Raw genomic sequence first — 24458 nt, 5'->3', positions numbered from 1 at the left:
ACTGTTTGGGCTTCTAGCAGAGTTTTCAAAATCCCTTTCATCCCTTTAAGCTTCTGCATTCCTGTGCTACTCCAAACATTGCCTCCTGCTCACTTCCTCAACAATCTGGTTTCTTTAAGGGGTAGGCTAAGGATGACAGCCAGCAGCAGAAGGTTCCTAAATGCTGTGGGGTTTATTTCTCTTGTTTTAAATAGGAAAAATGGGAAGATCCAAAAAATGTTTAGTATCATCAACCCTACAGTTCATTGCACTGACATACCCTGTTATTATAATATTATTTCCCACCCACCAGAATGTTTTAGATCTTTGTAGAGGAGGGGTAGATAAGAAAGGGACATACAAACCCCAACACGATTCAGTAAATTACAGTTTTAATGTTGACACAAGGAACTTGTGCAATGTTTCCCAGCAAGCAAGCAATCAGGCTACCTGAAAAACAAGTCCTACTCTGAGGTCTCCAGTATTCAATAAACAAGACGCTTTGTCAACACACAGCAATGATTTACAGAAAGAACAAAGCAAGACAAGGACAATGCAGACAAAAGGATTATCAATACAGTATATGGTATATGCATATTCTTCTGATACAATTTTTTCCCTTAAGATCAGTATAGGAGAATGGTTGCATCAGCAGCTCATAGAACTGAAATATAAATCCTGCTGTTAAGCATATCTGAGAAGGAAATCGATGGAGTCACATCTCCTGTGGTTAGACAATGCTTGTCACATGGCAGTTGTCTGTTTCATCCAGAAACAGGGTGCTGAAGACATCATTAAAAAACGTAGGGTGGTATTGGCAGGCTCTGTCACAGTCAGGATTGAAGTTCACCTCCAAGATTTGAGGCTGCATAATTCTTTTCCCTGTCACAGCAAACACAAACATTGCTTAATACAAGCTCTACAGAGATCCCAAATCACTACCTGTCTTTAATACCGAAATTATAGAAAACGATTGAGAAAAGCATCTTTTATGACCCAAACTGCCAACCCAGTAGGGTGTTTTTGTTTCAGTGGTTTTTATTGGAAGGACCAAAGTATGTTCTATCATCATTATCCAGAGGACAATTACCCAACAGATTCTGCCACTACTGTGCTAATTCAGTGCCTCCCCTGGAATGAGAATTTGCAGCCATTCAATATGATCTCCCAGAATCAGCTGTTTTGCTTGTCAGTTTCAAATATCTTCAAGAAAATTCTGCTTCTCCTTCCACATTTCAGTATCAACCTTGCTTTCTTAAACCTCCTAGGTATTTAGCAGTCCTGTTCCTTGAACTGCAGCCACCCCCATCTGCCACTTCATGCCACTCCTAAAGGAAGTCAGGAAATTTAATTTTCTCTTAAAACTTCATCAGTTCTTGATCAAATACATTCTGTGCAGAGAAAACCAATAGATTTTATTTCAGATCTGGTGTTGAGATTGTTAAGTGAGGGAACAACCTTCTGATGGACAAGTAAATCCTATTCTCCTTTGCACAGGAGCAACAAATCTCTTTGTCCACAGGCTGCCCACAGCTTTACAGCATTGACACAGGCACAATCTCTTGTCTTCAAAAAGCAAGGGACCTGTGCAGCCTCAAGCTACTAATGTTTGAGCTGCCTTGCTTCTCCCATTCAGGACACCTCTGACACAGGTGAAAGAGTATCCAGTGTGGAGGTAGCAAACCACATTCAACCCCTTGCTCCACTTCATCTAAGCAACAAAGACTCCATTTTATGCCTCCTGTTTCTCAATAATTTCCCTCCATGAAATCAACTCAATCTTTACAGAATCAGTCCCTGCAGCAGTGGCCATGGGGCACTCACCCAACACAAAATATCTAATTGCTCCACAGGCAAACCTGGGCACAGAAAATCAACTTCTCCTGTGTCCCAGAGAACCCAGTACCACAAGAACAGAGTATGCTCAGCTCTCTTCAATACTCCCCGGTAGTTCTCTTTGTCTTGGTGCTTCTGCTACTTTTTTACCTCCACAAAAAACACATGTCTGGGTCAGGCAAATTAACTGAACATTTCTGAGCCTCCTAGTGAGATAAATTATTCAGTCTGGCTGGCAGATTTTGCTACCAGTCCTCCACAGCTGCCTGGAAGAAAGGCATCGGGTAGTCAGCCATGCTGTGGCACTAACATGAAGCAGCCTCACATGTTCCTGCAGACATTTGGTAACAGCTGAATGTCAGCCCTGAGGATATCAGTAACACTGACATGGTGAATGTGGTCCCTTCCCGGTGTAATAAGTCACTGTGCACTGAAGACACTGCTCCAAGCCAGGAAGCCACAGACAATCAGGTGTCTCTAAGGTTTTCATAGAGTTGGGTATTTCAGACATTTGTTTGGGGTTTTTTTTTTGTGTGTGGTAGTTTGATTAGGTTCTTCTGGTTTCCCCCCCACCCCTCTGTTGTTTTGCTGTTTTTCTCCAAACAGACAACAACAGCAGCGTGGAAGCAAGGATCCAGCCCCATCACCCCTGTTAAGCAGCATGGCAGATGCCATCCATCCCTGCACATCTGCAACTTCAGGTATTGGGAGACAGAGAGCACAGAGCTCACACTGCTTGAGAAACAGTACAAGTTAAAAGAGAGGAAATAGACTTCTGAAAAGGTCCACAAACATAAACAATTCAACATTCAAATAAAGGAGCTTCTCACCATCTCTGCCGGTATCCCACTTAAGCATCAAGTCAATGGCATATATTGCTCTTGATGATGGATAATCGCAGATGCCAAGAGGGGCAGGTTTAGATGAAGCAACTTGGAACAATTCAGCAAATGCCTTAAAAATACTTGCCTAATAACAGAAAAAGGTCTCTGAATGAGGAGTGAGGTTCCATGAAAGCAACACATGTTTCTAATCACTTCATTCAGGCAGTGTTTTAAAGTGTTTGTATCAATTGCACTACACAACAGATGAAAATCTCCTCAGTATTGGCTTCCAAATGTGAATTTCGATCTAATGCCAACACAGAGAAAGAACTCAGCACCTGGCAACATCCATGGACTTTTCTGGGGAGCCAGTGAATACTATGAAAACCCTGAAAATAGTGCATTTAACATTAGAATTAATCCCCCTTTCAGGCATTATGCCAAGTATTGCACTTAGGTGTAGAGGAGGGGAAAAAGAAAACTTAGAGGAGTTCTGTGAAGACCAGCAGTACAACTGTGAAGTTCTGGCTTTTTTCCCCTGCCTATTCAGTTGTATTCTAGCTTTGCTTTGTTCCGTTCTGCAATGAAAAATCTTCTACCCATTTATACCACTAAGAAGGGTGGGGGGACATGGAAATTTAAAAAATGTACTACATAGGTATTTTGAAGAACAGTCAGATATTCAATCTGAAAGTGAAATAAACCAGGAAGAACACACAGATGTGAGTTTTAGCATTGAATTTATGCTACAGTGAAGCATTCCCTCTATTTTCTGTAGACTGTACTACTTTGGGTAACCTAAAGGATGTATTTTGACATCTCTCTTTTCATCTTTTGTAGTCTCTTCCAGACTATTTTAAACCCTGTCATACTCTGAGTATCATTAATTGGATACAAGGGTCTAGTTAAAACAAATGGGAATTAATTTATGGAAATCAAGTCACAATTGGATAATTTATGCACTTTTGAATAAATATGCACATATAAAGGCTCAGCTATCATTCACTCCATTTCTTCCAGCTCCTAATAAATATGGAAGAGTGAAAGAATTCAGTTTTGTGCATGTTTCTTCACATTCAGCTTTTTCTTTCAAGCACTAATCACAGGAAAAATTGCAATCAATGAGAAGGCCCTCATCTGCCTTCCTGCATGTTTTATGGAAGTGTAGTATTTGGAGCTTCCTTTTTACAGTCAAAAGATGCCCTGGTATCAGAGAACCATCTGTTCTTGTGAAAAGTCATCTGGACAAGGAGCAGGGACAGGGCTCTGGCAAGTCTGCTAACAGAGAAGCCTGAGCAGCAGCAGGAAACTGCACTTGAGAGTAGTCAGGACTGTCTGTATTGCTAAGTCCAACATAATGAATTATCATAGTGTAATGAAGTAAAGTTCTCAAATTGTAAAATACAATTCACTAACAATCAAGTATTTGAGGGCAAATTGCACAAAGTTCTGAAGTAAAGGTTAACATATGATCTCCTTTGTGAAAGTGATACACATAAAATATGTCTTCTGAGAAAAAAGGAATTCTAACAACCCAAGACTTTGAAAAAAGTAAATAAAAAAACCCCAAAACAGATCATGAACATTTACATGAGAAAGATGAATTGCTGACTTACTTGTACCATTGTCCAAGGATATTCAGGATATTGTTTTTCAAACAGAGGAATGAAGTCTTCACAGTGCACCTAAAACAGTTAGTAATATCAAAGGCTGTCTTAGTCGGAAATGACAAGAGAATGGAACATCAAATATATCTGCCATTCATACAAATGCAAATAGAGAACTAGGATATTAAGACAGCTCCTGAATACCTTCCTTGTTCCAGGATTTCTTGTTATAAGGAAATCACTCTAAGGCTTTGAAAATGACAAGCTGTCGTTTTTTATAATTCTTTTATTGTCTCTATCAATGTGGGTTCTATTCAGAATGTAGGCTTGTATTACCTTAGATAACCACAGATGACTGGGGGAAAGAGGGGAAAGACTCCAGAAAAGTATTTGCTTAGGACTTCAGGTGTTGAAGTGGATGTGAAATAGGTTATTTACTAATAGCCACAGCACAGGCATCAGCAGATTTTCTAACAATAGAAAGGTGAGGGAGTGTTTGGGGCTGTTTGCTTACCTGTTTTAATGTCACACCAGGAGCATAATTCATGACAGTGAAATGCTTCTCATAGTCATCCAAGTCATCCAGCGAGAACGCCCTAAGGAAGAGAACAACCCCTCAGTGTCCAAGGTCCCCAATGCCAGCAGGTGCAGGGTGTGCGGGGAGGCGAGCACCTGTTGGAGAAGCGCAGCCAGAAGACGTCGTAGCTGTAGAGGCGCAGGGGCCGGGCGGAGCGCAGCAGCACCACGTAGCGCACGTCGAACTTCACCAGCCCCACGTCCTCGCGCTCAAACAGCACCGGCTCCTCGATGTATTTGCACACCACCTGCAGCAGTGTGACACACAGCTCAGTGAAATGCCACTGCACCTCCGTGACTTAGCATACCCCTGCCTGCACTCCAGCTTCTCCTCAGAAAGGTGCGCAAACAGACAACGTTACTTTCTGTCACACTCTTGACTTTCCACACCACAACAGGGTGTGGAAACAAGGAGGCCACGGTGTTCTCATTTTTAAAAATCACAGATTTCTAACTCTGGTGACCCTGTTGTTTTGCAACAATTGTGAAGCAATTCTGTGTGCGTTTCTGTACCCCAGAAAACACACACAGTCCACATGTCACCAACAAGTGGTACTGAAGCGAGCTCCAGTGCTCACACACTGTGAGGTACAGGGGGACGTTGCTGGGACACTGTTAGGTACAGGTGGATGTTGCAGGTTCCCTGTAAAAAGCTCTGTGATTCATCTCTTGTTGGCAAATCTGGTCCTTTGTGTCACTGAGCAAAGCAATACCAGGGGACAGAAGCAATAATATTCCCAAACTGATAGCAATAATATTCCCAAACTGATAGCAATAATATTCCCAAACTACAGCTAGACCAATGCTAGCTGTAGCCAATATGTTTGTCTGCCAGCCTGGGGATTTGCTTTACAGCAGCACCATACCAGTGTATCTCTTATTGCCAGGGCAAGTTTCATTTTTTAAATAAGACATCAGACTCTGAGTTCATCCCTGCGACAACTGGAGTTGACCAATCTGCAACTGAATCTATTCTGAACTGTACGCCTATGGCCAGCATACAAATTTTGAAGAAAATAAATTCCCTTTGTATTTTCAGACCTCCTTCTATGAAGCAGTTTTTTCAGCTCTGCCTTTTAAATCCCGTTCAAAGCCACGCTCTCTCACCTTTGGGGTGCTTTCCCTGTGCCTGATGATACTGTTCAGGTTGTTGGTGATGTGGGTATCCAGGCTTCTGGCCAGGTTCCATGGTTTGCAGATCCAGTGATTGTCTTCTCCTCTGGGAGAGAAAGAGAGAGAGCAACCCCTGTAAGTATCCACCTCATTCATCTAGCTGAATAGCACTTAGCTTGATCCACGTCTTCTCCTGAAAAAATACTTTATAAAGCTGTGGGCTACAGTGCAAGGATTAAGACTTTTGCTGACAGCTGGGAGGAGCAGGTCTTGGGAATAAGGAAGAGAAAAGGCAGTGGTATCTTTCACAAGTCTTTTTTTTATTTTCAGTTAGAGCCTAACACGATCTCAGTGTTTATCTCCTTCTAGCGCATCTGACTCCATCAAAGGGGAAAACAACCCATCAACAGGAGAGCATCACCATTAACATGCACAAGGCATGGTGTGGAATCATTCTGCCAGGAGCCTGAGAACATTCTGGCAGGGTATTGTGGAATTTTCCAAGTTGGTTCCCTACTGACACCTCCAAATCACTGACATTAAATGACACCAGAACTCATCTCTTTGGGAAAAAAACACAGTGTCTCAACAGTTCACACTACAGGAAAATAGAAACACACCAACATTGTCTCACTTTCTAGCACCGACAACTCCAGGGGCAAAATTATTTAAGAGATCCTTGAGAAAATCCAGCAATATGCTGGTCTTTCCATCTATTTTTCCAAGTGAGGACAGGGTGATGTGCTTGATGTCCTTTCCTCAACCTATTAAACATCATAAAGTGAGCTGAAGACTGCAGCTAACTTCTATTTTGTTTGCTTGAAAATTCCTACCACCCCCTTCCCATTCCCTACATACACACTGCATTCACTGTGATGTCGAAAAGGAATTAAACCGCCACACAGCAGGGACATGTGGCACGTGTGCTCTCTCCTGGTCAATGCCAGTCCATAACAGATTATGTATAGCAAAATAATGGCCAAATGAAACACCTGGCAGGTGTCACCATAATAAGCAAGTGTCACCAAAGCAGCAACCTTTCAACCAGAATACTCCATGCCAGACAGAAGAGGTTACTCAGTAGTAGCTAATGCTCTCTTTCTATCTTACAAGAAGAACAACTGTAGTTTCCACCCACTTCAAGGCAGCTGCAGCAGCAGAAGTGTGGATTTAAAACCCTAAAGCTCCACAACTGCTTGAGTCCAACACTACTTTCATAACCTTGCAGAACACAAGTACTTTAAACATTTTCCACTCTGACTTAAGTACAAGAACGACTGCTACTGGCTCCTGGAAAAAAACTTGACACTTGTAGCAAGCACATTTTGAGGCTTCATATATCTGTTAAACACAAGAGGTAAAATCCTGACTGAGCAAAAAGCAAAGGACTTCAACTCTGTATTCAAATCACAGCAAAGTTTCTGGGTTTCAAACTGCATTGCTTAACTACTCTTACCTAAAATAAAAACCTAAAAAGCCCCCACTTTTCAGGTAAAATTCACCTGAATATAAATGCAGCAAGAGCTAACTCATGGTGGTGCAACAGCTGCCAAGACTGCCAAAATGTGGGCTCCTGGTCTTTGAGGAAACTGAGACCAAGAGAGGACAAAACCTAAGGAAGAGGAAACACAAGTCACCTTCTTTCACGTTGCTGGAAGTAGCTGATGAACTGAGGCAATTCTGTCTGGAGGTTAAAGGTCCGAGGCAACCACCTGGGCCCATCTGGTCCTCCAGCTCGTCTAGCAATGGATGCCAGGCAGTCTTTGACAGTCAGGAGGTTCTCACATGGGAACTGGTTCACCATTACCTCAGGCTTCTCCTCACTTAGCTTCCTACAAGGCAGACAAGTGCTTGGTGAAGGGGGAAGGTAGGGCAGGCCTTTGGGAACACAGTTTTTATAGCAAAGAAATTTTTAGAAAATATTATCAGGGCAATAATGAGTCCTATAATTAATTAACCTATAATCTTTGAAGTGTGAGAAGTTGTAGAGGATGTCTGCTTCTCCCTCGTTGTCTGTGAATACAAAACGGGGATGTGTCAGGTTGTTGAGGACTTGCTGAATGTCTGTGAAAACCCTAGAAGAAAGAAGCACAGGAAGAAAAATGTTAGTTTAGTTTCTGAAACTGATCAACTCATGCCTGAATAGAAAAAAACCTTTTAGGTTTGACTTTCTACAAGAATTATTTTTTTCCCATATACACTCTCTGTGACGATTTCTTCTTGATACACAGAAACAACTTAAATTGAAGTGTGATAGATTAAAAAATTGTGAGCGATTACCTAAAAATTACCTATTTTGAGACAGAAATCTCAAAGGTAGTTTAGCTCTGACAGCTTCATAAAAATAACAGGTCAGAAGATAATGACTAAACCCCTGACAGAGAGGCAGTAACATGAACTCACTGTTCTACACAGAAAGTCCAGGAGTGAGAGCGGCCTTGTGAATACCTTCACTCCTGAAAGAGCTCTAAAAATCAACCTGCTGTCATTCACATGAAAAAATGTCATAGGAAATCTTGTCTGCTTAAGTCTGTAGCTTCAGAAGACTATTTTTGCTTGTTCAGAACTTTAAATAACCCAAACATATGAAAGTACCTACAGTAGGTATATGGTAGGAATATACACAGCTTTGAGGTTTGATACAAATTCCCTCTCAACCCCATTTAAAATCACACAAAACCCCAACCCAAACCTGACATTTCAGAATGTAACCAAGAACAAGGCAAGTTGTTGCATATCTTAGGAACTTTCCCTCTAAAACAAAACCTGTGATTTGGATGCTAAAATAATCAGATAGAAACGATGGTTGCTTTGATGACTATACAGCTTAAAGTGAGGCCACTTAATTCAGAATTCAGTAGGTTGACTCAAAAAGCAAGACTGTTTTTTTATATTGTTCCCATGGTAAGGGAACATTTAAACAGAATCAAACACCACTAATTTTTTCCATGAGAAACTACTGTATTCTTCCACCTCTCCAGATCTATTCTTATCAGTTATGGAACTTTCCTCTCCTCCTCCACTACTAACCAAGTGGAAGATATATTCCCTTGAGAGACACTTCTCTAAAAAGATGAACTGCAGAAATAGCCCAGTCACAGGGGGAAATAAATTCTTTAAAAAGTAAAGTATGTAAGATGCTTTGCATAGCTCCACGTGTGAGATATTACAATAGTTATACTTTCTATGCTGAAACTAATAACTGAGACAGATGACTTCACTGTAGATGAAGGGAATCAGCCTGTTGAAAGAAGCCACCAGTCTTTCCTCACTGTTGCAACAGAACAAAATTAGTATTTCCACAGAGACCCACTAGCATTTTGTCCTGCAATTTGTGGCTTCTTGGCTTCTCCTTGTAAGTCTGCACACTTGGAGAAAGTGTAATATCAAATCTGATGTACTGGATCCACTACAAGTTCTGCCAAACCCACAAGCTCCCCTAACATCCACTGGTTTGGAGCAACTGTTAGTCCTTGGTGGAGCAAAAGGAAATCTAAGTAGTGACCTGAAGATAAATGGCCAATTATATAATGTGTAACAAACTCCTGAAGTATCAAGTATCTCCAGACAAACAGGCATGAAAGAATACATGCAGCACAAGAACTACTAAAACTGGAGTTGTTCAGAAAATCCCAAACTGGTTTCTTACAAACACACCCCACAAGTCACCATCCTGCAAAGACCCAGTGCCATAGCACCCAGGATTACGTATCTGAAGACTTGCTTAAAATGTAGCACAAAAGAAATAGGGGAACTCAGTCTAGCTTTGTTAAGTGCAGGGACATCACTGTAATAATATAAGGGAGGTTAAGATTAGAGAGGAAATAAGGCAATTTCATTTGTTCTAAGGTAATACACTAATAATACCACAAAAAGATACAGAGGGGTAAGAAAGGCATCAAGTCCCATTCTGGTTTTGGCAGAGGGCAGGACATCTACCCTGCAATCCTGTAGTATCAGCCAAGCTATTTTGGACCTTTCAGTCCAGGATCAGTGACACACTGAACTAATGAAGCCAGCTAACCATACCTCCCCAAAGGATGGGCTGTTTTAACCCTTGTCTCACTGAAGTCCTGGTAGGGATGCTATGAAGTCTGGGATTAAAGATGACATTCAGTGAAATTATGCAAGTAATATAAATATGCTTAGATATTACTTAATTTACTCAAAATATTTAAAGCTAAGAAGCAGTTATCAACTACCACAGGACAGAGCTGACAAGACCAACCAAAACAAAGAGTTGTCTCATAACAGCTCTTTGGACATTTTAAAACAGTAACGGATGTAGCTGAAGAGAAACATGAAAGAGAAGATCAAAAGAAACAGAGATGATCAAGCCCAACAAAAACTGCAAAGACTTTCCCTAATAAATCCATCTTTGAAGCATTTAGTTCTTTGATTCTTTTTTCCCATTCAGCAATCAGCACAGCTGGATAGAACTAGGGCAGCAGTTACTATGCTACAAGACCTAATTAAACCTATAATTTTGCGGTATCAAACTACTTGTATTCACTCCCCTGCTTTTCAGGATTCAGATGAAACATTTATATCATCTTCCACTCTCTATCTTAACTCTGCTTGGATACAAGATGACTAAGAATTTGTTCCAGGTTCTAAACTTTGCAACCATGTGCCTTGAATTTCTTCTGAATCCCCTAAAACAGCAGCAATCCACAAAGCAGAGCACAAGCATTATGAACAGGCCACACACATCTACCCAGCTCCACATGACCCCATCTGTCTGCCCAGGGTGACAGCCCTAAAACCTTTAAAGGAGGCCAAGGGCACTGGAAGGCTGCAGCTCCCACTCAGTTGTCTGGAGACTGACATGCTGCTCTACTTGTGGAGGAACTTAAGTAGACAGAATTCAGAGAATTCGGAGCATGAGAAGGATCTTACAGCCTTCTGTCCAGATGTGAACGGGACAAAGGAAAAGAGGGGGAAACCCTTAGGAGTGCATTGATTTGGTGTGGATTAAATTCCTCAGAAGAAGAACAGGGAGAATCTGATGTTCCCCTCTCCTTCCTTGCCTAATATGAATGACATTCATTTGAAATGTAAGACACAAACTAAAGAGGTAAGCAGTGAAAAATATATCAGTGTTTCCTAACATCCTCAGTATTGCTTTCTGCCTCTATCAGAATGCATCTGTCTTTGACTCCTGTACCTGAATACAGCAGATGAAAAATATAAACTTTTGCTTATCCTCACAGTCATGTAACCAGAGATTTCAACTACAAATGGAATCTTCACTATCACTGGGCAAGTTAACAAATGCCCCTCCACAAGAAGTGAATTTGATTTCCAGTAGTTCTTAAGTAAAGCTGATCAGTAACAAATCAACATAAGAAGCTGGTGTGTGAGTACACCTACCAAATACATTTTAGTGCAACTTTACCATTTAAGCAAAATGTTTCAAGCAAGAACTGTGATCCCAGTGTCAGACTACAAACACCCCAGAGTGCAACTCACAGCACATGCTAAGCAATGGTTTGTTTTTCTGGAATAAAACCAGTAACAAGGCAGCCTGGCCATGCAGCACCACTGTTTTTGCTCAAAAAAAATCCCTTATCTTTGCAGTGTTCTTCCAGCTTTCCTCTGAAATGGTTTCACAGCATATGGTCCATTTTTGTAGCAAACACATGTCCAATTTAATACATCCCAGGTTTTTATAGGATTCCAGTTTGGTAATGCCATCTGAACAAGGGGAATAGTCTGTTATACTCACACAGCACAGAGCTACCCTTAGGGACATACACGCTATAATGCAGAAGACAGGTCTTTAGTGTCTCTTCTACACCTTAAGTCATACTTAGTGAAAACAACACTGTGTAACATACAGTGTTAAAACACAATGCAACTTTTCTTTCACTCAGAAAGTGGCACTTACTAAAAAAAAAAAAACAAACAAAAAGCAACAAACTAAATTTATTTTTTAGAAATTCTGTAAGGCACAATTTGTTCACTCTGAAGAATATATCCAACAGGAGCAACTAGTAAGTCAGAATCTTAGGCAAGTGGCTCCATATAAACACACCTTTAACTTGCCTCTGTTCTTCAGAGGTGGAAAAGGCTGTTCAGCCTGAATACGTTGGAATAACTTTACATAATTCTGTTAAGAAAACATTTTGTTTGTGGATACATACTTGAAAACTTTGTCTTTGGCATAAACTGGTGGATTTATGGCTACAGGAAGTTTTTCCTTGTTTTCTGCTAGAATTGCCTAGAAAACAGAAAACCACAAAAAGTTAATTCTAGGCAGAATGAAAGAATCCACTGAATGTCTTACTGGCCTATTCTCTTTGGTGCAAGTGAATTTCAGCCAAGTAACATTTTGACAATTCTATTATGTTGTGTAATATGCTGTTCAGAAAAAAAAATATCTGTACAAGAGCAGAGGCAGAAGGAAATCCTATCCGTAAAAAGGAACAAGAAATAAGGCTTCAAGACCAGGGCACATTAACAATGTTGAAAGACTGAGAAACTCTTGCCTCCTAAACATTAAAAAAATCTCAAATCGCAGTCAACCATATGCAATAGAAGACAAAGTTGCTGTATTTCCAACATAATGGAAAACTGATCATTTAGCTGTGATGCTTTGTTACAGATGATTAAAAAAAATTACAGGAGTTTGGAAGCCAATTCTGCTCCTGTGGAAACGAGCAAAATGTTTTTTGAAGTCTTCAGCAGTAACCATGCCTGCAAAGTCTCTCTCCATCCTGTACAGCCCCCCTCTGACTGATAAAAGGAAATACACTCTTGGCTCATTGCTGATGCCCTGCCAAAGGAAGCAGGTCCCAGAAAATCTAGGATAGAAGTGTTGATGCAAAGTACACCTCTTCCAAAAATGCAAAATCCCAACCAACCAATCTGCCTTAGGTTACAAGACATTATAGCCTAGCTATTATGAGTGTACGACTTTCTTTAGCAGAAGCAAGTTAACTTAATTTCTGTCTAGATATTGCTAATAAGAAGCTGGATAGAGCATTTTCTGCCTCTCAGCCATCATACAGAAACAGATAGCTGAGGTATAGATTCATCTTTAGAAGCTGTACTTTGAATGCCATTAGTAGCCAGTACAGCATTCTCATAGGTATCAGTTTCCTCATTTTTCTAAGTGAATCTTGTGCAGACGTTTATCAGTAAAGGACATTCCAAACATTAATTTCACATCCTTAAAATATCCCAAACCTTTATTAGAAAGGAAACAAATTGACTGAGTACTTTGTAAGAGTGCCATCAAATTAAAAACGTCCCTGCTCCGATGTTTAATGGTTCTAAACCAAAACACAGCCCAGTATCCAGTCTGAAAATGTAACTTTTCCTCAAACTATAAAACAAATCTGTAATTCAAGATTGAACAGCAATGCTACAAGAACAAATCCAATTAATAAACCTATTAGACAAGGAATCAAATATCTAACTGGAAGATGGATGCGTCAATATGAAGTACCTTGTAGTGTGCTTATAAAAATAGCTATGCAATACAGCCATAAAATATTAGAACTCATTTATGCTGCTCCAGTATTTAAACACTTAGATGTCACATATATGTGTAAGACATTTCTTGTCTCACTGTCCTTTGAATTGTTTGGTTTTTTTTTAGTTTAATGGCTATCCTCCGAATTAGTCTTTAAGTTTTAAAAAAAGCAAAATTGGAATTCTTGCAGTGCTTTTTAGACACCAATTCCTTTTAACAGAGCTAAAATACAGAATTAACTTGTTAAAATCATACGTGGTAATGCTCATCTGGTGGCTCTGGAGTAAAGCAGCTGACATCCAACACTTCAGCAGGCACCCAAGGTAACAAAACACATTTCCTGATCAGGCGATCCGTCTCCCCGTAAGCGTAATCACGAGTGACTTCATCTGCAGCAAAACCAGGAGAGCCTTTAGGAACTGCCTTTCATTTCCCACTGAAAATCTTCAAATGACTGCTGTACAGTCAATACCAGCACAAATTTCATATTTTTAATTGAAAATTAGAGATAATTAAAGAAATGACATCAAAAGAGTATTATTTAGGATGCTTATCTTCTCCACATGACGGAGGCATAGGGTGGCCCCTGATTAAGATTGCAGGGATAAATCATTGGCCTGGTGTTCCCTAAATTTCAGAGCCTGACTTTCTGACTCCAAGCTACAAGCACAGACTTAAAGGAATTTTTTTTCAAACCCTCAGAGGACTGAGTTTGCAGTTTCACTAGGGCAGTGATGCAAGATTTAAGTTCTCTGTCAATAAAACAATAGCAACATTTTTGGACAGGTCAAAGGTATCTATCCTAAAATATGGAAATACTAGACAGAGAGAACTTCTATATTTGACAGTGTTAGAAGAATGCAACCATTTTGGTCTTGAAACATTTGTTCTACTGTGAAATGCTCAATGATTTTGTAAGAACTGGCCCATTTTCTATTGCAAACACTGAAGAAAGCCCCAGCTCCTCAGACACACACTTACCACCAGTTTCAAGGTCTCTCAAAGGCCAGAGAACCGTGTAAGCAATTTGTTGAGGCATATAAAACAGAGGTGCTGCTGCAAAACTTGGCTGGTCTGAATGCTGAATGCGTGATCCAAATTCATCCATGATGTACCAGACAGGAACCTTCTCCTCTGCAGTCTGTATGAATAACCAGAGGGAGATATCTCACACACATGGACTGCAGGAAAAGCTCTGTGAGACAGAGGCATTGGCAGCACCTCTGCACCACTTCTCAGATTCCTGCTTTAGCCTCCTCTTTCTTGTGCTACTGTTATTGCCTAGCAGACCTGCTTTCCCTGAACCAAACCAGCTGCTTAAGAGAGTTAAACCAGCAAAAGGCTGCCTGGTAGGGCTAGTTTTCCTTCAGTTTCTCCCAGAATCAATTAGCTAAAAAGTGTTAGGAAGGAGCGAAGGAGAGCAAAACTGCTGCTGCAACAACAGCTGGCTGTAAGTGCTGAGACTGCATCATCAAAGTGCTCCTTACTGCAACACTCATCATGAGAAAATCCTGAATGAGAAAATAAATTTTAAATTGCTTGGTAGCACTACTGTGGTCTTTTTATGGAAGCAGGAATGGAGCAGAGAGACTACACTCTGAGACATTTCCCCAAAAAGTGAAGAGAAGACAAGTTCAGCTACAGGTTGAATTAATTGTCCTCTAGAAAATCACTTTTCAATTGGTAACTCACAAGACTCACAAGCTATACATGACAAACTGAGTAACAAAGAGATAAAATAGAAAGACTCAAGAGATACTGTTTAGATTTCCCCTTCATTAAAGGAAAAAGTCACAATGAACCCCCTTCTCAGGGATCTTTCAGACCTGATTCTACTGGGAGTTAAGTTTGAGCTTAATTAATAAGGATGACCAGTCCAGAGAACAATCTCAAGACCCTGAGCTAACAGGGGCAGTCTGATCAAGCTCTCACTGCTCAGAGTTAGCCCTGCCCATTCTGCACAGGGCTGAGGCCAAAGGACTCACCTTTCTCCTCTTTAATTCCAAAGACTCAAAGAACCTTGGAGCTCCACTGCAAACCCTACATGAGGGTTTTCACCTGTTCCCTGAGGGTTGTACTCCCTCAAAAATGGCATGTGTGCACTTGAAGGTGTTTGAAGGCTCAAGACATGCTGGTACAGTGCTGAAGGACTACAAAGGGCAGGGTGACCAAACCTGATGTGGTCTTACCCACACAGCCTAAAACGAGCATTGCCTCTCCTTCCAAATAGAAGGAATGCCTGCAAGGATCTTTGCTAGTACTCATGCACCAGAACATCTTCACCCCCAGATTTTTAGGACCTTGTAGAATCTTACCCCTTGAGAGAGTTGGTAGGTCTGGTTGTATTTCCACATTTCCTGCAGCACCTGCTCGATGCTGCCCTCGTCTGGGACCTCTCCGTGGAAGTGGATGCCCATGAGGTTGGCCATCCTGTGCAGCAGGCCGGGCACACGGCGCAGCTGCTGGCGCGCGTGCTCCGCGCGGTACGTCCAGGCGTGGTCCACCAGGAACACACTGCAGGAGAGTTTGGGCAGTGTCACACCCCAGGGCTCTCACACACGCAGAGCCATGTGCTTGGAATAAAACCTGTGTTTCCCTGGAGATGGTGTGATAGCTAATCTGCTCTTAGCCACAGAGTCACTCCCAGAGCACACACTGTGGCATTGCAGGGTAGGAGCAACTTCCCAGTGGGAATTTACACTCTGGTTTTGCTCTAGGAAGCTTATGGTGCATTAGTGAGCACTTCCATGAAAATGAGGAGCAAATAAAGAATGGGCACTCAGTTTGTGAGCTTATTCCCTTTAAAAGCCAAGAGCACAAATATCTTCCCTTTTAATCACTATTAACTCTATTGCACCAACCTCATATTCTTGCCTGAAGCAGGAAAACAATACACTATTTTGAAAAATTACTTGAGGACCTTGTTAGCCACAAGGTCTGTGACATCTACTGTCATCTGTAAAGCCAGGTGGAGAAGTCTGATCCCCATAAGCCTGTATATGGTATTAAAAGAAAATGAGCAATAAGTTTTGATTGTTACTATTTTTTTTTCTTTGGGTGTGGTGGGGTGTGTCACCAAGTTATTTTTAGAAACAAATGCATTGTTTAAAAAAATTTACAATCTAACCCAAAATAAAACCACACATATCTGGCACAACTTCCCTTAACAAGTTTAACCCTTGTTTAAGGTGCAGGACTTTTAGGAAAAAACCACAGTTTTTCAAACAGAAGGGTTCTTCATATTTTGGTTATATAATCTGACTGAACCAATAGAGAGAAAAAATCTGAATTTTTCTTGCTAGCAAAATCCCCAAACCACACAACACCCCCTCCACAACACCCATATTTCAGAAAGCTAAAAACATGTCAGCTGTCACATGGGGCAAGTATGGTTGAACAATTACTGTATCCCAGATTCCACACACACGTGAAACCTCACTTAATTTTAAAATTAAAGGCTCCAGAGGATGCTAACGTCAAGCTCTTTGAAAATGTCAGCAAACAGGTGTATTGGCCTTCTGCTCCCATATTCACACACCTGAATGGTGCAAGGAAGCCCAAGATAATCACAGGAGCTGGTTTTGAACTTGATAATTTAAGTGCATTCTCAGATTTAAAAAGGTGATGACTTAGGTTAAAGCAAGGATGTAAAGGCACATACCTATGATTCTTTGTTGGGTTTACTCATCAAGCCTGATTTAAATTTTTTAGATTTTGCATGTTTACCTCAGATCTAGAAAGTATGAAAGGTGTCACATAAGTTTTATACAACTGAGCAGAACTGCATTTAGATCTCCAGCAGAGATGACTTAATCTCATTGCTTTTTATTAATGTATGACAAATACCCTGTTCTATGTTTGAAGTCAGTAAGAGCACAAAAAGCGGTACTACAATATAGTTGGTTTTAACACAAATTTATTCTAGTTTTATAGATGCCTCCTAGTCTTGTATTCATGACAGATAAGCTGATTTGTAAGCAAGAGAACAGTAATTTAATACATTCAATTCTACATGCATGAACACAACCACACTCTTGAATTATACTTTAGCCAACCGAAGGAAATGCAATAGCCCACAGAATATTACCGTGAGTACCTTCTTGGCATGAGATTTGTGGAAATCACAAATATCTCTTCAATGTTTTTTTTTTTCCACAGGCTCACAGTCTTGCAGATACAAAGGTTTACTTCATTTCTGCAGAAATAATTTCAAGGTTGCCTTTTCCCTATTTTCTCCCTGAGCTTACTAAAATCAATTTCTAAGTATCTTCCCTCGTGATTCAAAAAGAAACCACTATAAGATATTTGTGCTCTCAGTACCATTTGCAAGCTGTGTCTCATAGCATGCATCTCTCCTCAAACATGCAGCTATGTCTTAGAGTTGGAAACGAAGATTTCTGAATAGAATCAAACTAGTCTCAGAGCAAACTGTCAATCTCATGTTACGGTTTCACACTCCTCAAAGACTGAACACTATTTTCAAAATCACAACTCACCTATTGGGATTGGAGGCTTGAAGTCCATTCTCATTTGTTACAATAACTTTGAAACAAGGTCCATTTCCAGGATTTGGCTTTTTCAATTGTTCTTCCATTTCTTCATCAACTTCTTCCTCCTCATCTACCTCTTCTACTTGCATTATTCCAAAATAGTCACCAGCATCAAATACCTGAGATGGAAAGGGCACAAAATATCATGCAACTGGATAAGGTAATACCCTAATAGGCACTATGTGGCACCTGCAGACATTTCTTCCCTGTAATCTGATAAAAATTGGCATTTTTAACTAGAGAGATGAATAAACAACAGTATTTATTCTTTCACATTTTAACAGAGCTGCTTGTTTAGGAAGTTTCTTTAGTTAATATTTGTAGGAAGCTTTGTTGGTTTCTTTGGCACCAGCAGGACTACTAATGACTGTCTATCAGTTTAACGCCTCATTAAGAATTTCAGAGGCTGAAAACAGAACACCTTTGCTCAACCTTTGCTAATATCAGTAATTTAAGACTTGCAAAACGGAGTCTTACTCAGGCTCCACAACCATACTGAAGTACATGAAACAAAAGAGCTTTTCCCAATTGAGTTCTGAACTAGTTAAGAAATCTCAGCCTGTTTTCCCTCTCTCTTCTTTGTCTGTAGGAGAAACTATCAGTGCTCACTCACCTCCAGGTAAATTGGGAGGTTCCTTATACTGCTATATATAAAGTTAAGTTTTATACACTGATCTCTGCTCAGGTGTTGAAAGGGGTTTGTTTACATTCTCGCCTGCTCTGGATGCCACACTTCATCTAGAACACACAGAAACGAGGGCAGTCACCACACAAAGCTCCCTTGCCAAACACCGGGCTTGCAAATCTGGCAGAACCAAGACCCTGCTAACAACTTCCATCATTTCAAAATGAACATATGCTTTTAGGAAGACAAAAGTAGGTAAAGCCTCAAAGACTGTTGAAATTTTTCAGAGATAATTATTTTGCTAGAATCACTCACATATTACCTAATAAACCAGGCATAGGGAGACAAATCCTTTGTGTCAATCTAATATGACTAAAAAGCAGCAGGGAGGGAGAAAGATTTAAAGACTAAACTCTGGCATTACTGGTTCAACATTCCAAACCTGCAGTGCTTTCAACATGCAGCCTGCAATGCCACATTATTAAAAATCATTACTTCTATATATTGACAAGTTCTTAGCTGTAAAATGCCAGTGGCAGCAACAAGTTTTTATTTGTTCAGGTGAGCATTTCTATAGGACAATTATTTTTGCTAAGCCTCAACAGGAGGGTGAGGAAATCAACTCCACATTTGTGAAGAAAGGCCACCTAGAAAAAGCAGACAACTGCTCAAACAGGGAGGAAGCCAGCAGGGGAACAACAGCTACTTCTCATCTTAAGCCACAGTTCACAGAGCAGATCCAAGTGGAGAAGTATCTGAAATCCCCTTCTGTGGAACAGGGGATGGTATTTTCCTCTGGGATGGCAGAAGACAAGGGGAGGGAGCCATGGTGGATAAAAAAATCATAGAATATCTTGGGTTAGAAGGGATCTTAAAAGATCCTCTTGGCTCCATCCCTGCTGCCATGAGCAGGGATGCCTTCCAGATGCTAACAATAGCTAACAGCAATTAGCTGTTATTAGCTAACAGCTTCTTAGTGTGCAGCTTCTTAGCTAAACGCTAAGGAGATACTAACAGGATGTTGGCTAATATATACATATGCATTTTTTAGGGTAAAGAAATGTGTTTTGCAAACAAACTTATTAGACACTAAAAACACACCTATTAAAAAAAAAACCCAAAAATCAAAATCTTAGTTTCTTTCACTTCAGCAGGTATTACAATAGTAGTTCAAATTTATTTCTAGTTTTCCAGTTGCTAGAAGAGGATAACATTACTCAGTAGTGAGCAATATCATGACCTCTTGCTGTTCTAATAGTAGCCTCCAATGCTTTTTTAAGTGTCTGCACAGTTTTCTTGAAAATTTGCAGTCACGGAAATTCATGAAGCTGCAGGGAGATCTCTGCAAAAGGAAGAGCCCCTTCCCCGTGCTCACAATCAATTTTTGTCAGGTTGGCTCCCAGCTGGGTGAGCTCCCTCGTCTGGTTCAGGACACAAATGCTAACCCCAGCCCATGGTAGCCAGCAAAAGCAGCGTGCCAGGAAACATGTTCCACTCTTCCCTGAAGAGACACTTCAGTGCTCCTGCTGCTGGATCAAGGGCCATCCTCAACAACCTCATTAGGCAGCAAAGAAGCCACAGACAAGTGACTGGGGGTCATCAGAAAGTGAAAAGTGCAAGTGTGACACAGAGGAGTCACTTGATATGGGCTGCAGTGTAGCACTGTGTGTTTTTCACACTTAGCTTCTGTCTTAAGGAGCTTGTGAGAGCGGGATACTGAGATCCAGCCTTTGCTCAAGACAGGTTCCACCCATTTACCAAACACCCACAATCAGCATCAAGTTTTTCCACAATACTAAGGGGAAGCACTTGGATTTATTTATTTATTTTGTTAAATATCATCTCAAGACTTCGAAAAATGAAGGGATTCCAAATGCCCTAAGCCAAAGTTTTGGTCTCTCCCTCCAACAAATCGTCAGATCCATGAGGCTGTAGCAGTTGCATTTAGCAAAAAATCTGCACTTCTAATACTTTTACAAAATTATGCTTAATGAAAAATTTCTCCTAGATAACTTAAAACCTTGTAAAAGTGAATTGTGTGTATTCCTCACTCAAAGCAAATCACACTTCCCAAAGCAGCAGCAGCTCAAGACCACTTCAATCAGTGGCTTTCTGTGAGGGTTTTGTTGTTTTTTAAGCTCGTAATTGATAATACAAGCAGTTCAGTAGTTCACTGACGGCTTTGGCAGAAACACCTTGTTGTCAGTGGGGATGCACAGGTAGTTTTGTGCCTCTTCTCCTCCTCCCTCCCTTCGAGCTGGGCTGTCATACTGAACCTATTAACACAGCAGCACCATTAAGGGAATCTTAAGTAAGCTCCTTAAGCAAAAAACCAGCTGGATAAGATCACACCACCAATCTGAAAAGTAATCTTTGGCTTGAAGCAGAACAGGGAGAGCTCACATTAAGTATTCCACCGGAGCACCAATAACCTCTAGACAGCAAAAAGTACCAACACATTCCAGTGGCACAACTGCTTGCAAGCAAAACGTGTTTGGGCAAAACCCGTCCCTCGCCACATTCAGGTGCTGGTCCAACCTGACCAACCCCAGCAAAGCAGAGAACTTGATACCAAAGCAGGCACATGTCATGACAATTACCACACAGGAATCTCCAGCAAATTCTTTTAAGGCACACTGCAAACTGCTTTGAAGGCCACAGGTAACCTCTGAGCAACAGACTGTTCTCCACTGCTCTGGAAAATAAAGTCTAGGAGCATCAGCATGCTGCATTCCTTCTAGTAATTAGGTAAAACCCTCCATTTCTAACTGTGATGAAACTAACCAGTCTTTTGCCAGCAACATCTGGCGACAAAAATCTCCCTGCAATACAGAGAAGCCTGTAAAATAACTTAGTGTACGGCTGGAATAGGGAAAAAAAAAAAAAGATTATGAATAAAGTTAGATGAAGGCACTGTATTTTCCAGGCTTATAAACATAGTGTACACAGTTTATCCAATAGCATAAGAAACAACCACTACACCAGAAACAGAATTTTAGCACTTATAGTGAATGATTACACATGTGTATATCTTATTTTTTAAGTTTCTGCCAGAAACACAAAAAAATATGCTGAATGCTAAATGCAAAACAAATAAATAAAGGCAGGTTTACCAATCTAGCAGTGATACCACGTTTTGAATGAACAATCCAGTTACATAATGCTCTCAGAAGGAAACCTGCTCCAGCAGATCCCAAGATAAATAAAACCCACCCAAATCTTCCACATCTCAGGCTTTGCTGCACATAGTGGAGGGAGGGTGCATTCACTCTCTATGTTGAAACGTGTGAGAATGTTGGAAAACAGCTGCTTGGGCTGGGTTCTAGAGGTACTGATGCAAGAGAGATTTTTATCTGTACTATGGATGCAAATTTTTCAAGTTCTATGCTAGAAAGTTTTAATCTTTGCAGCAGGTTAGGACAAACAAAAAATTCCTCCCATTTTACACAGGTAACAAGGAAACTCATCCTATGCTCTATGCTACATTGAGTTTTTGCCCCTTGAGTTATGCTATATTACCTAGATTCCCAAAACCAGTTCACCCCTTTCCCTCACCTCCTTTCCTTTCCTTACTGCTGCTCCTCCAGCCATTCTGCACGGTCTAGCTCTAAGCAAGATCTTGTAGCTCTGTCTCTACCTCCTCAAGAGGTTATGCCAGTCCACAGCACTCTTCACAGGAACTTTTTGTGGACATGCCAATCTTCTCAATATCCTTTTGACCTTCTTCTGGACAAAAACCAGAAGCTGCAGCAGTAGAGACAAGCACTCTCAGCAGCTTGCTTTGTCTTCCAAAGCTCACTGAAATAATTAAGTCTCTTTACCACACACACTGGGACATTTAGTACAGAAGAGCCTGCTCAGCCACCTCAGCAACTAAAATGAAGCAGCAGGAGCAGCCTGCTGCCTTAGGGAACGTGCTTTCTTCCTTCTGCCTTTCCTCATCCCAGCCTCTGTAGAAACACCAGCACCACGGGTCCCTTCTCACCCTATTGTTTTCTCAAGGGCACACCTTCCCAGCAACGCTGGTAACGAGCAAGGATCTCAGCCACAGGTCACAAATCTCAAGCCTGCATTAGGTCACAGCACAGAGTCAGTTTGCTACCTCCAGCTTCATACTGGCACATGGCAACACAACAGCTCTCAACTTTGGGCTTCCTTGGTAGCTTTATACTGCATTCTGTTCCATCCTCTTCCAGGACATCGCTTCTCATACCTTCCTACCTAAGCAGAGCAGCAGATATCCCTGCTGCAAGTCCCTTGTTATGAATACTTACTGAGGAGGGTGTAATTCCACAAGGAGTTTGTGACTGGGTATATGCTTGAGATAATGTAGATTTATCTTCTCTGCAATGAATATGTACTCCTGTTATTAACAGTACCACATAACAGATTGAAAGCAGCAGGAACATATTCAGACCCTTCCTGACTATAAACACTGATATCATGACTTGCAGTGCTTTTCTCCTGTCCCTACTTTGAAGCTGAGACGGGGAAAAGAAGCACTCAGGTGATTAACATAGGTGTTAAACTGCAATTCCCGCACCTTCCCTACCATCCTATACTACCTGTTCAAACTTCTCACCCCATCTCACTCATTTCTTCACTGCTTATCTTGCCTTCCAGCAAACTAGCACTAGTTGCCTCCTCCCCTTATCAGATCTCTTCCTCTCCCCAGGACTAGAAGTTCACCTCATTCATATTTTCTTCTCCAGGTCGACTCCTCCAGACTCCCTCAAGCACTCTCAACTTTCCAGACTAATAGTTTCGGGTTGTGTCTCTTTCCTGCCTCAGTTCCTTGTTCGTTCACTCCCACAAATCAAAGACAGCTTTCCTCATCACCGAGGCTGGGCTGCAGATGCGCAAACCGAAAAAAATTTTCTAAATACAATCCGTGTCTTTACAATCTGTTTAAAATCACTCCTTTTATTGACTTTGTTTTTCTTCCCTTTCTCATCACAAAGCTCCAGGAAGCAAGCAGATGATCGCTACAAGAGTGAAAAGGGATACTCCACCCTGGAGTGTGTCCCTGCTTCCACACTCCCTTTACTTCAGGCCCAGAGAGCAGCTTCACCTGAAAAACGCTGCCCAAGCCAATGAACTCGGGCACACATGAGGTGAGCTGCCTGAGTTCTGCGCAGTTACAAATGACTGAGGGCACGGCAGATCCCTGTGCAAGTGAACTGGGAAAAAAAATTAAAAATCCGGCAAAAGCCAATCCAAACCATAATGGATTAAGATACGACAACATCCTGAGTCTAACACTACCACTGTTGCTATTTTTCTTAATTCTCTTTGGCATAAAAGGCTGAAGGGTTGAGGACACTGTCCTGAATTTGGCTGGGACAGAGTCAATTCTTTTTTTCTTACTAGCTGCTAAAGTGCTGTGGTTTTTTATTTCATCACCTCTCTCCAGTACCGTATCTCTAGCTACCAGGACTTCCAAACGCTTCGAAACTTCACGATAACGAAAAGACGAAACCAGATATGCGCGATACACCTGACGTCTTTTCCAGCCCCGCGCCGCAGTTTCGCTAACACAGCACCGAGCCTTTTCCCCGTGCCCTGCTCAGCAACGCCGAGACCTCCTCCTCCTCCCCCAGGGCTGAGGGCTGCCCCCGGCACGGCTCTCCGCGGCCTCCGCTCGCCCCCAGCCGGGGCTGCCCCCTCAGCGCCGCTCGGCCGCGGCCCGCTCCCTCAGCGCCCTCACGCACCTCTCCGCGCAGTTTGCGGCTCAGGCTCTCCCAGTACTGCGTGGGCACCCGCGACGCGCGCAGCGCGGCCCCGTGCAGCGCCACGAAGGCCGCCAGCTCCTCCTGGCCCTCTCCCGCCATGGCCGGGCCGGAACGCGCCGGGCGGGGCCGAGGGCGG

At 41.6% G+C, this 24458-nt stretch overlaps 1 protein-coding gene across 1 annotated transcript; it reads right to left on the bottom strand.

The window, feature by feature from the left end:
- Positions 1–354: 354 nt before the first annotated feature.
- Positions 355–24458, bottom strand: TTLL12 (tubulin tyrosine ligase like 12). Its single transcript, XM_066319619.1, has 14 exons — positions 24302–24458; positions 17912–18084; positions 15731–15929; positions 14397–14556; positions 13671–13804; positions 12082–12158; positions 7894–8010; positions 7573–7767; positions 5930–6041; positions 4919–5070; positions 4761–4842; positions 4256–4324; positions 2646–2784; positions 355–861 (listed from the first exon to the last, which is right to left on the bottom strand). The coding sequence occupies exons 1-14, from the start codon at positions 24419–24421 to the stop codon at positions 710–712; spliced, it is 1881 nt and encodes a 626-aa protein (XP_066175716.1). The 5' UTR covers positions 24422–24458; the 3' UTR covers positions 355–709.

The sequence above is a fragment of the Sylvia atricapilla genome, chromosome 5, assembly GCF_009819655.1.
Source record: "Sylvia atricapilla isolate bSylAtr1 chromosome 5, bSylAtr1.pri, whole genome shotgun sequence".
In the NCBI taxonomy this organism is placed as follows: domain Eukaryota; kingdom Metazoa; phylum Chordata; class Aves; order Passeriformes; family Sylviidae; genus Sylvia; species Sylvia atricapilla.
Note: the sequence above shows the minus strand (reverse complement) of the source record. Positions and strands in the feature narration are given on the sequence as shown.

Coding starts and splice junctions, on each gene's coding strand:
- TTLL12 (XM_066319619.1), bottom strand. CDS start 24,421: ATGGCGGGAGAGGGCCAGGAGGAGCTGGCGGCCTTCGTGGCGCTGCAC. Junction 14,557..15,730: donor CCTACCAACTCTCTCAAGGG/GTAAGATTCTAC, acceptor TTATTCATACAG/ACTGCAGAGGAGAAGGTTCC. Junction 7,768..7,893: donor TCACACTTCAAAGATTATAG/GTTAATTAATTA, acceptor TCTGCCTTGTAG/GAAGCTAAGTGAGGAGAAGC.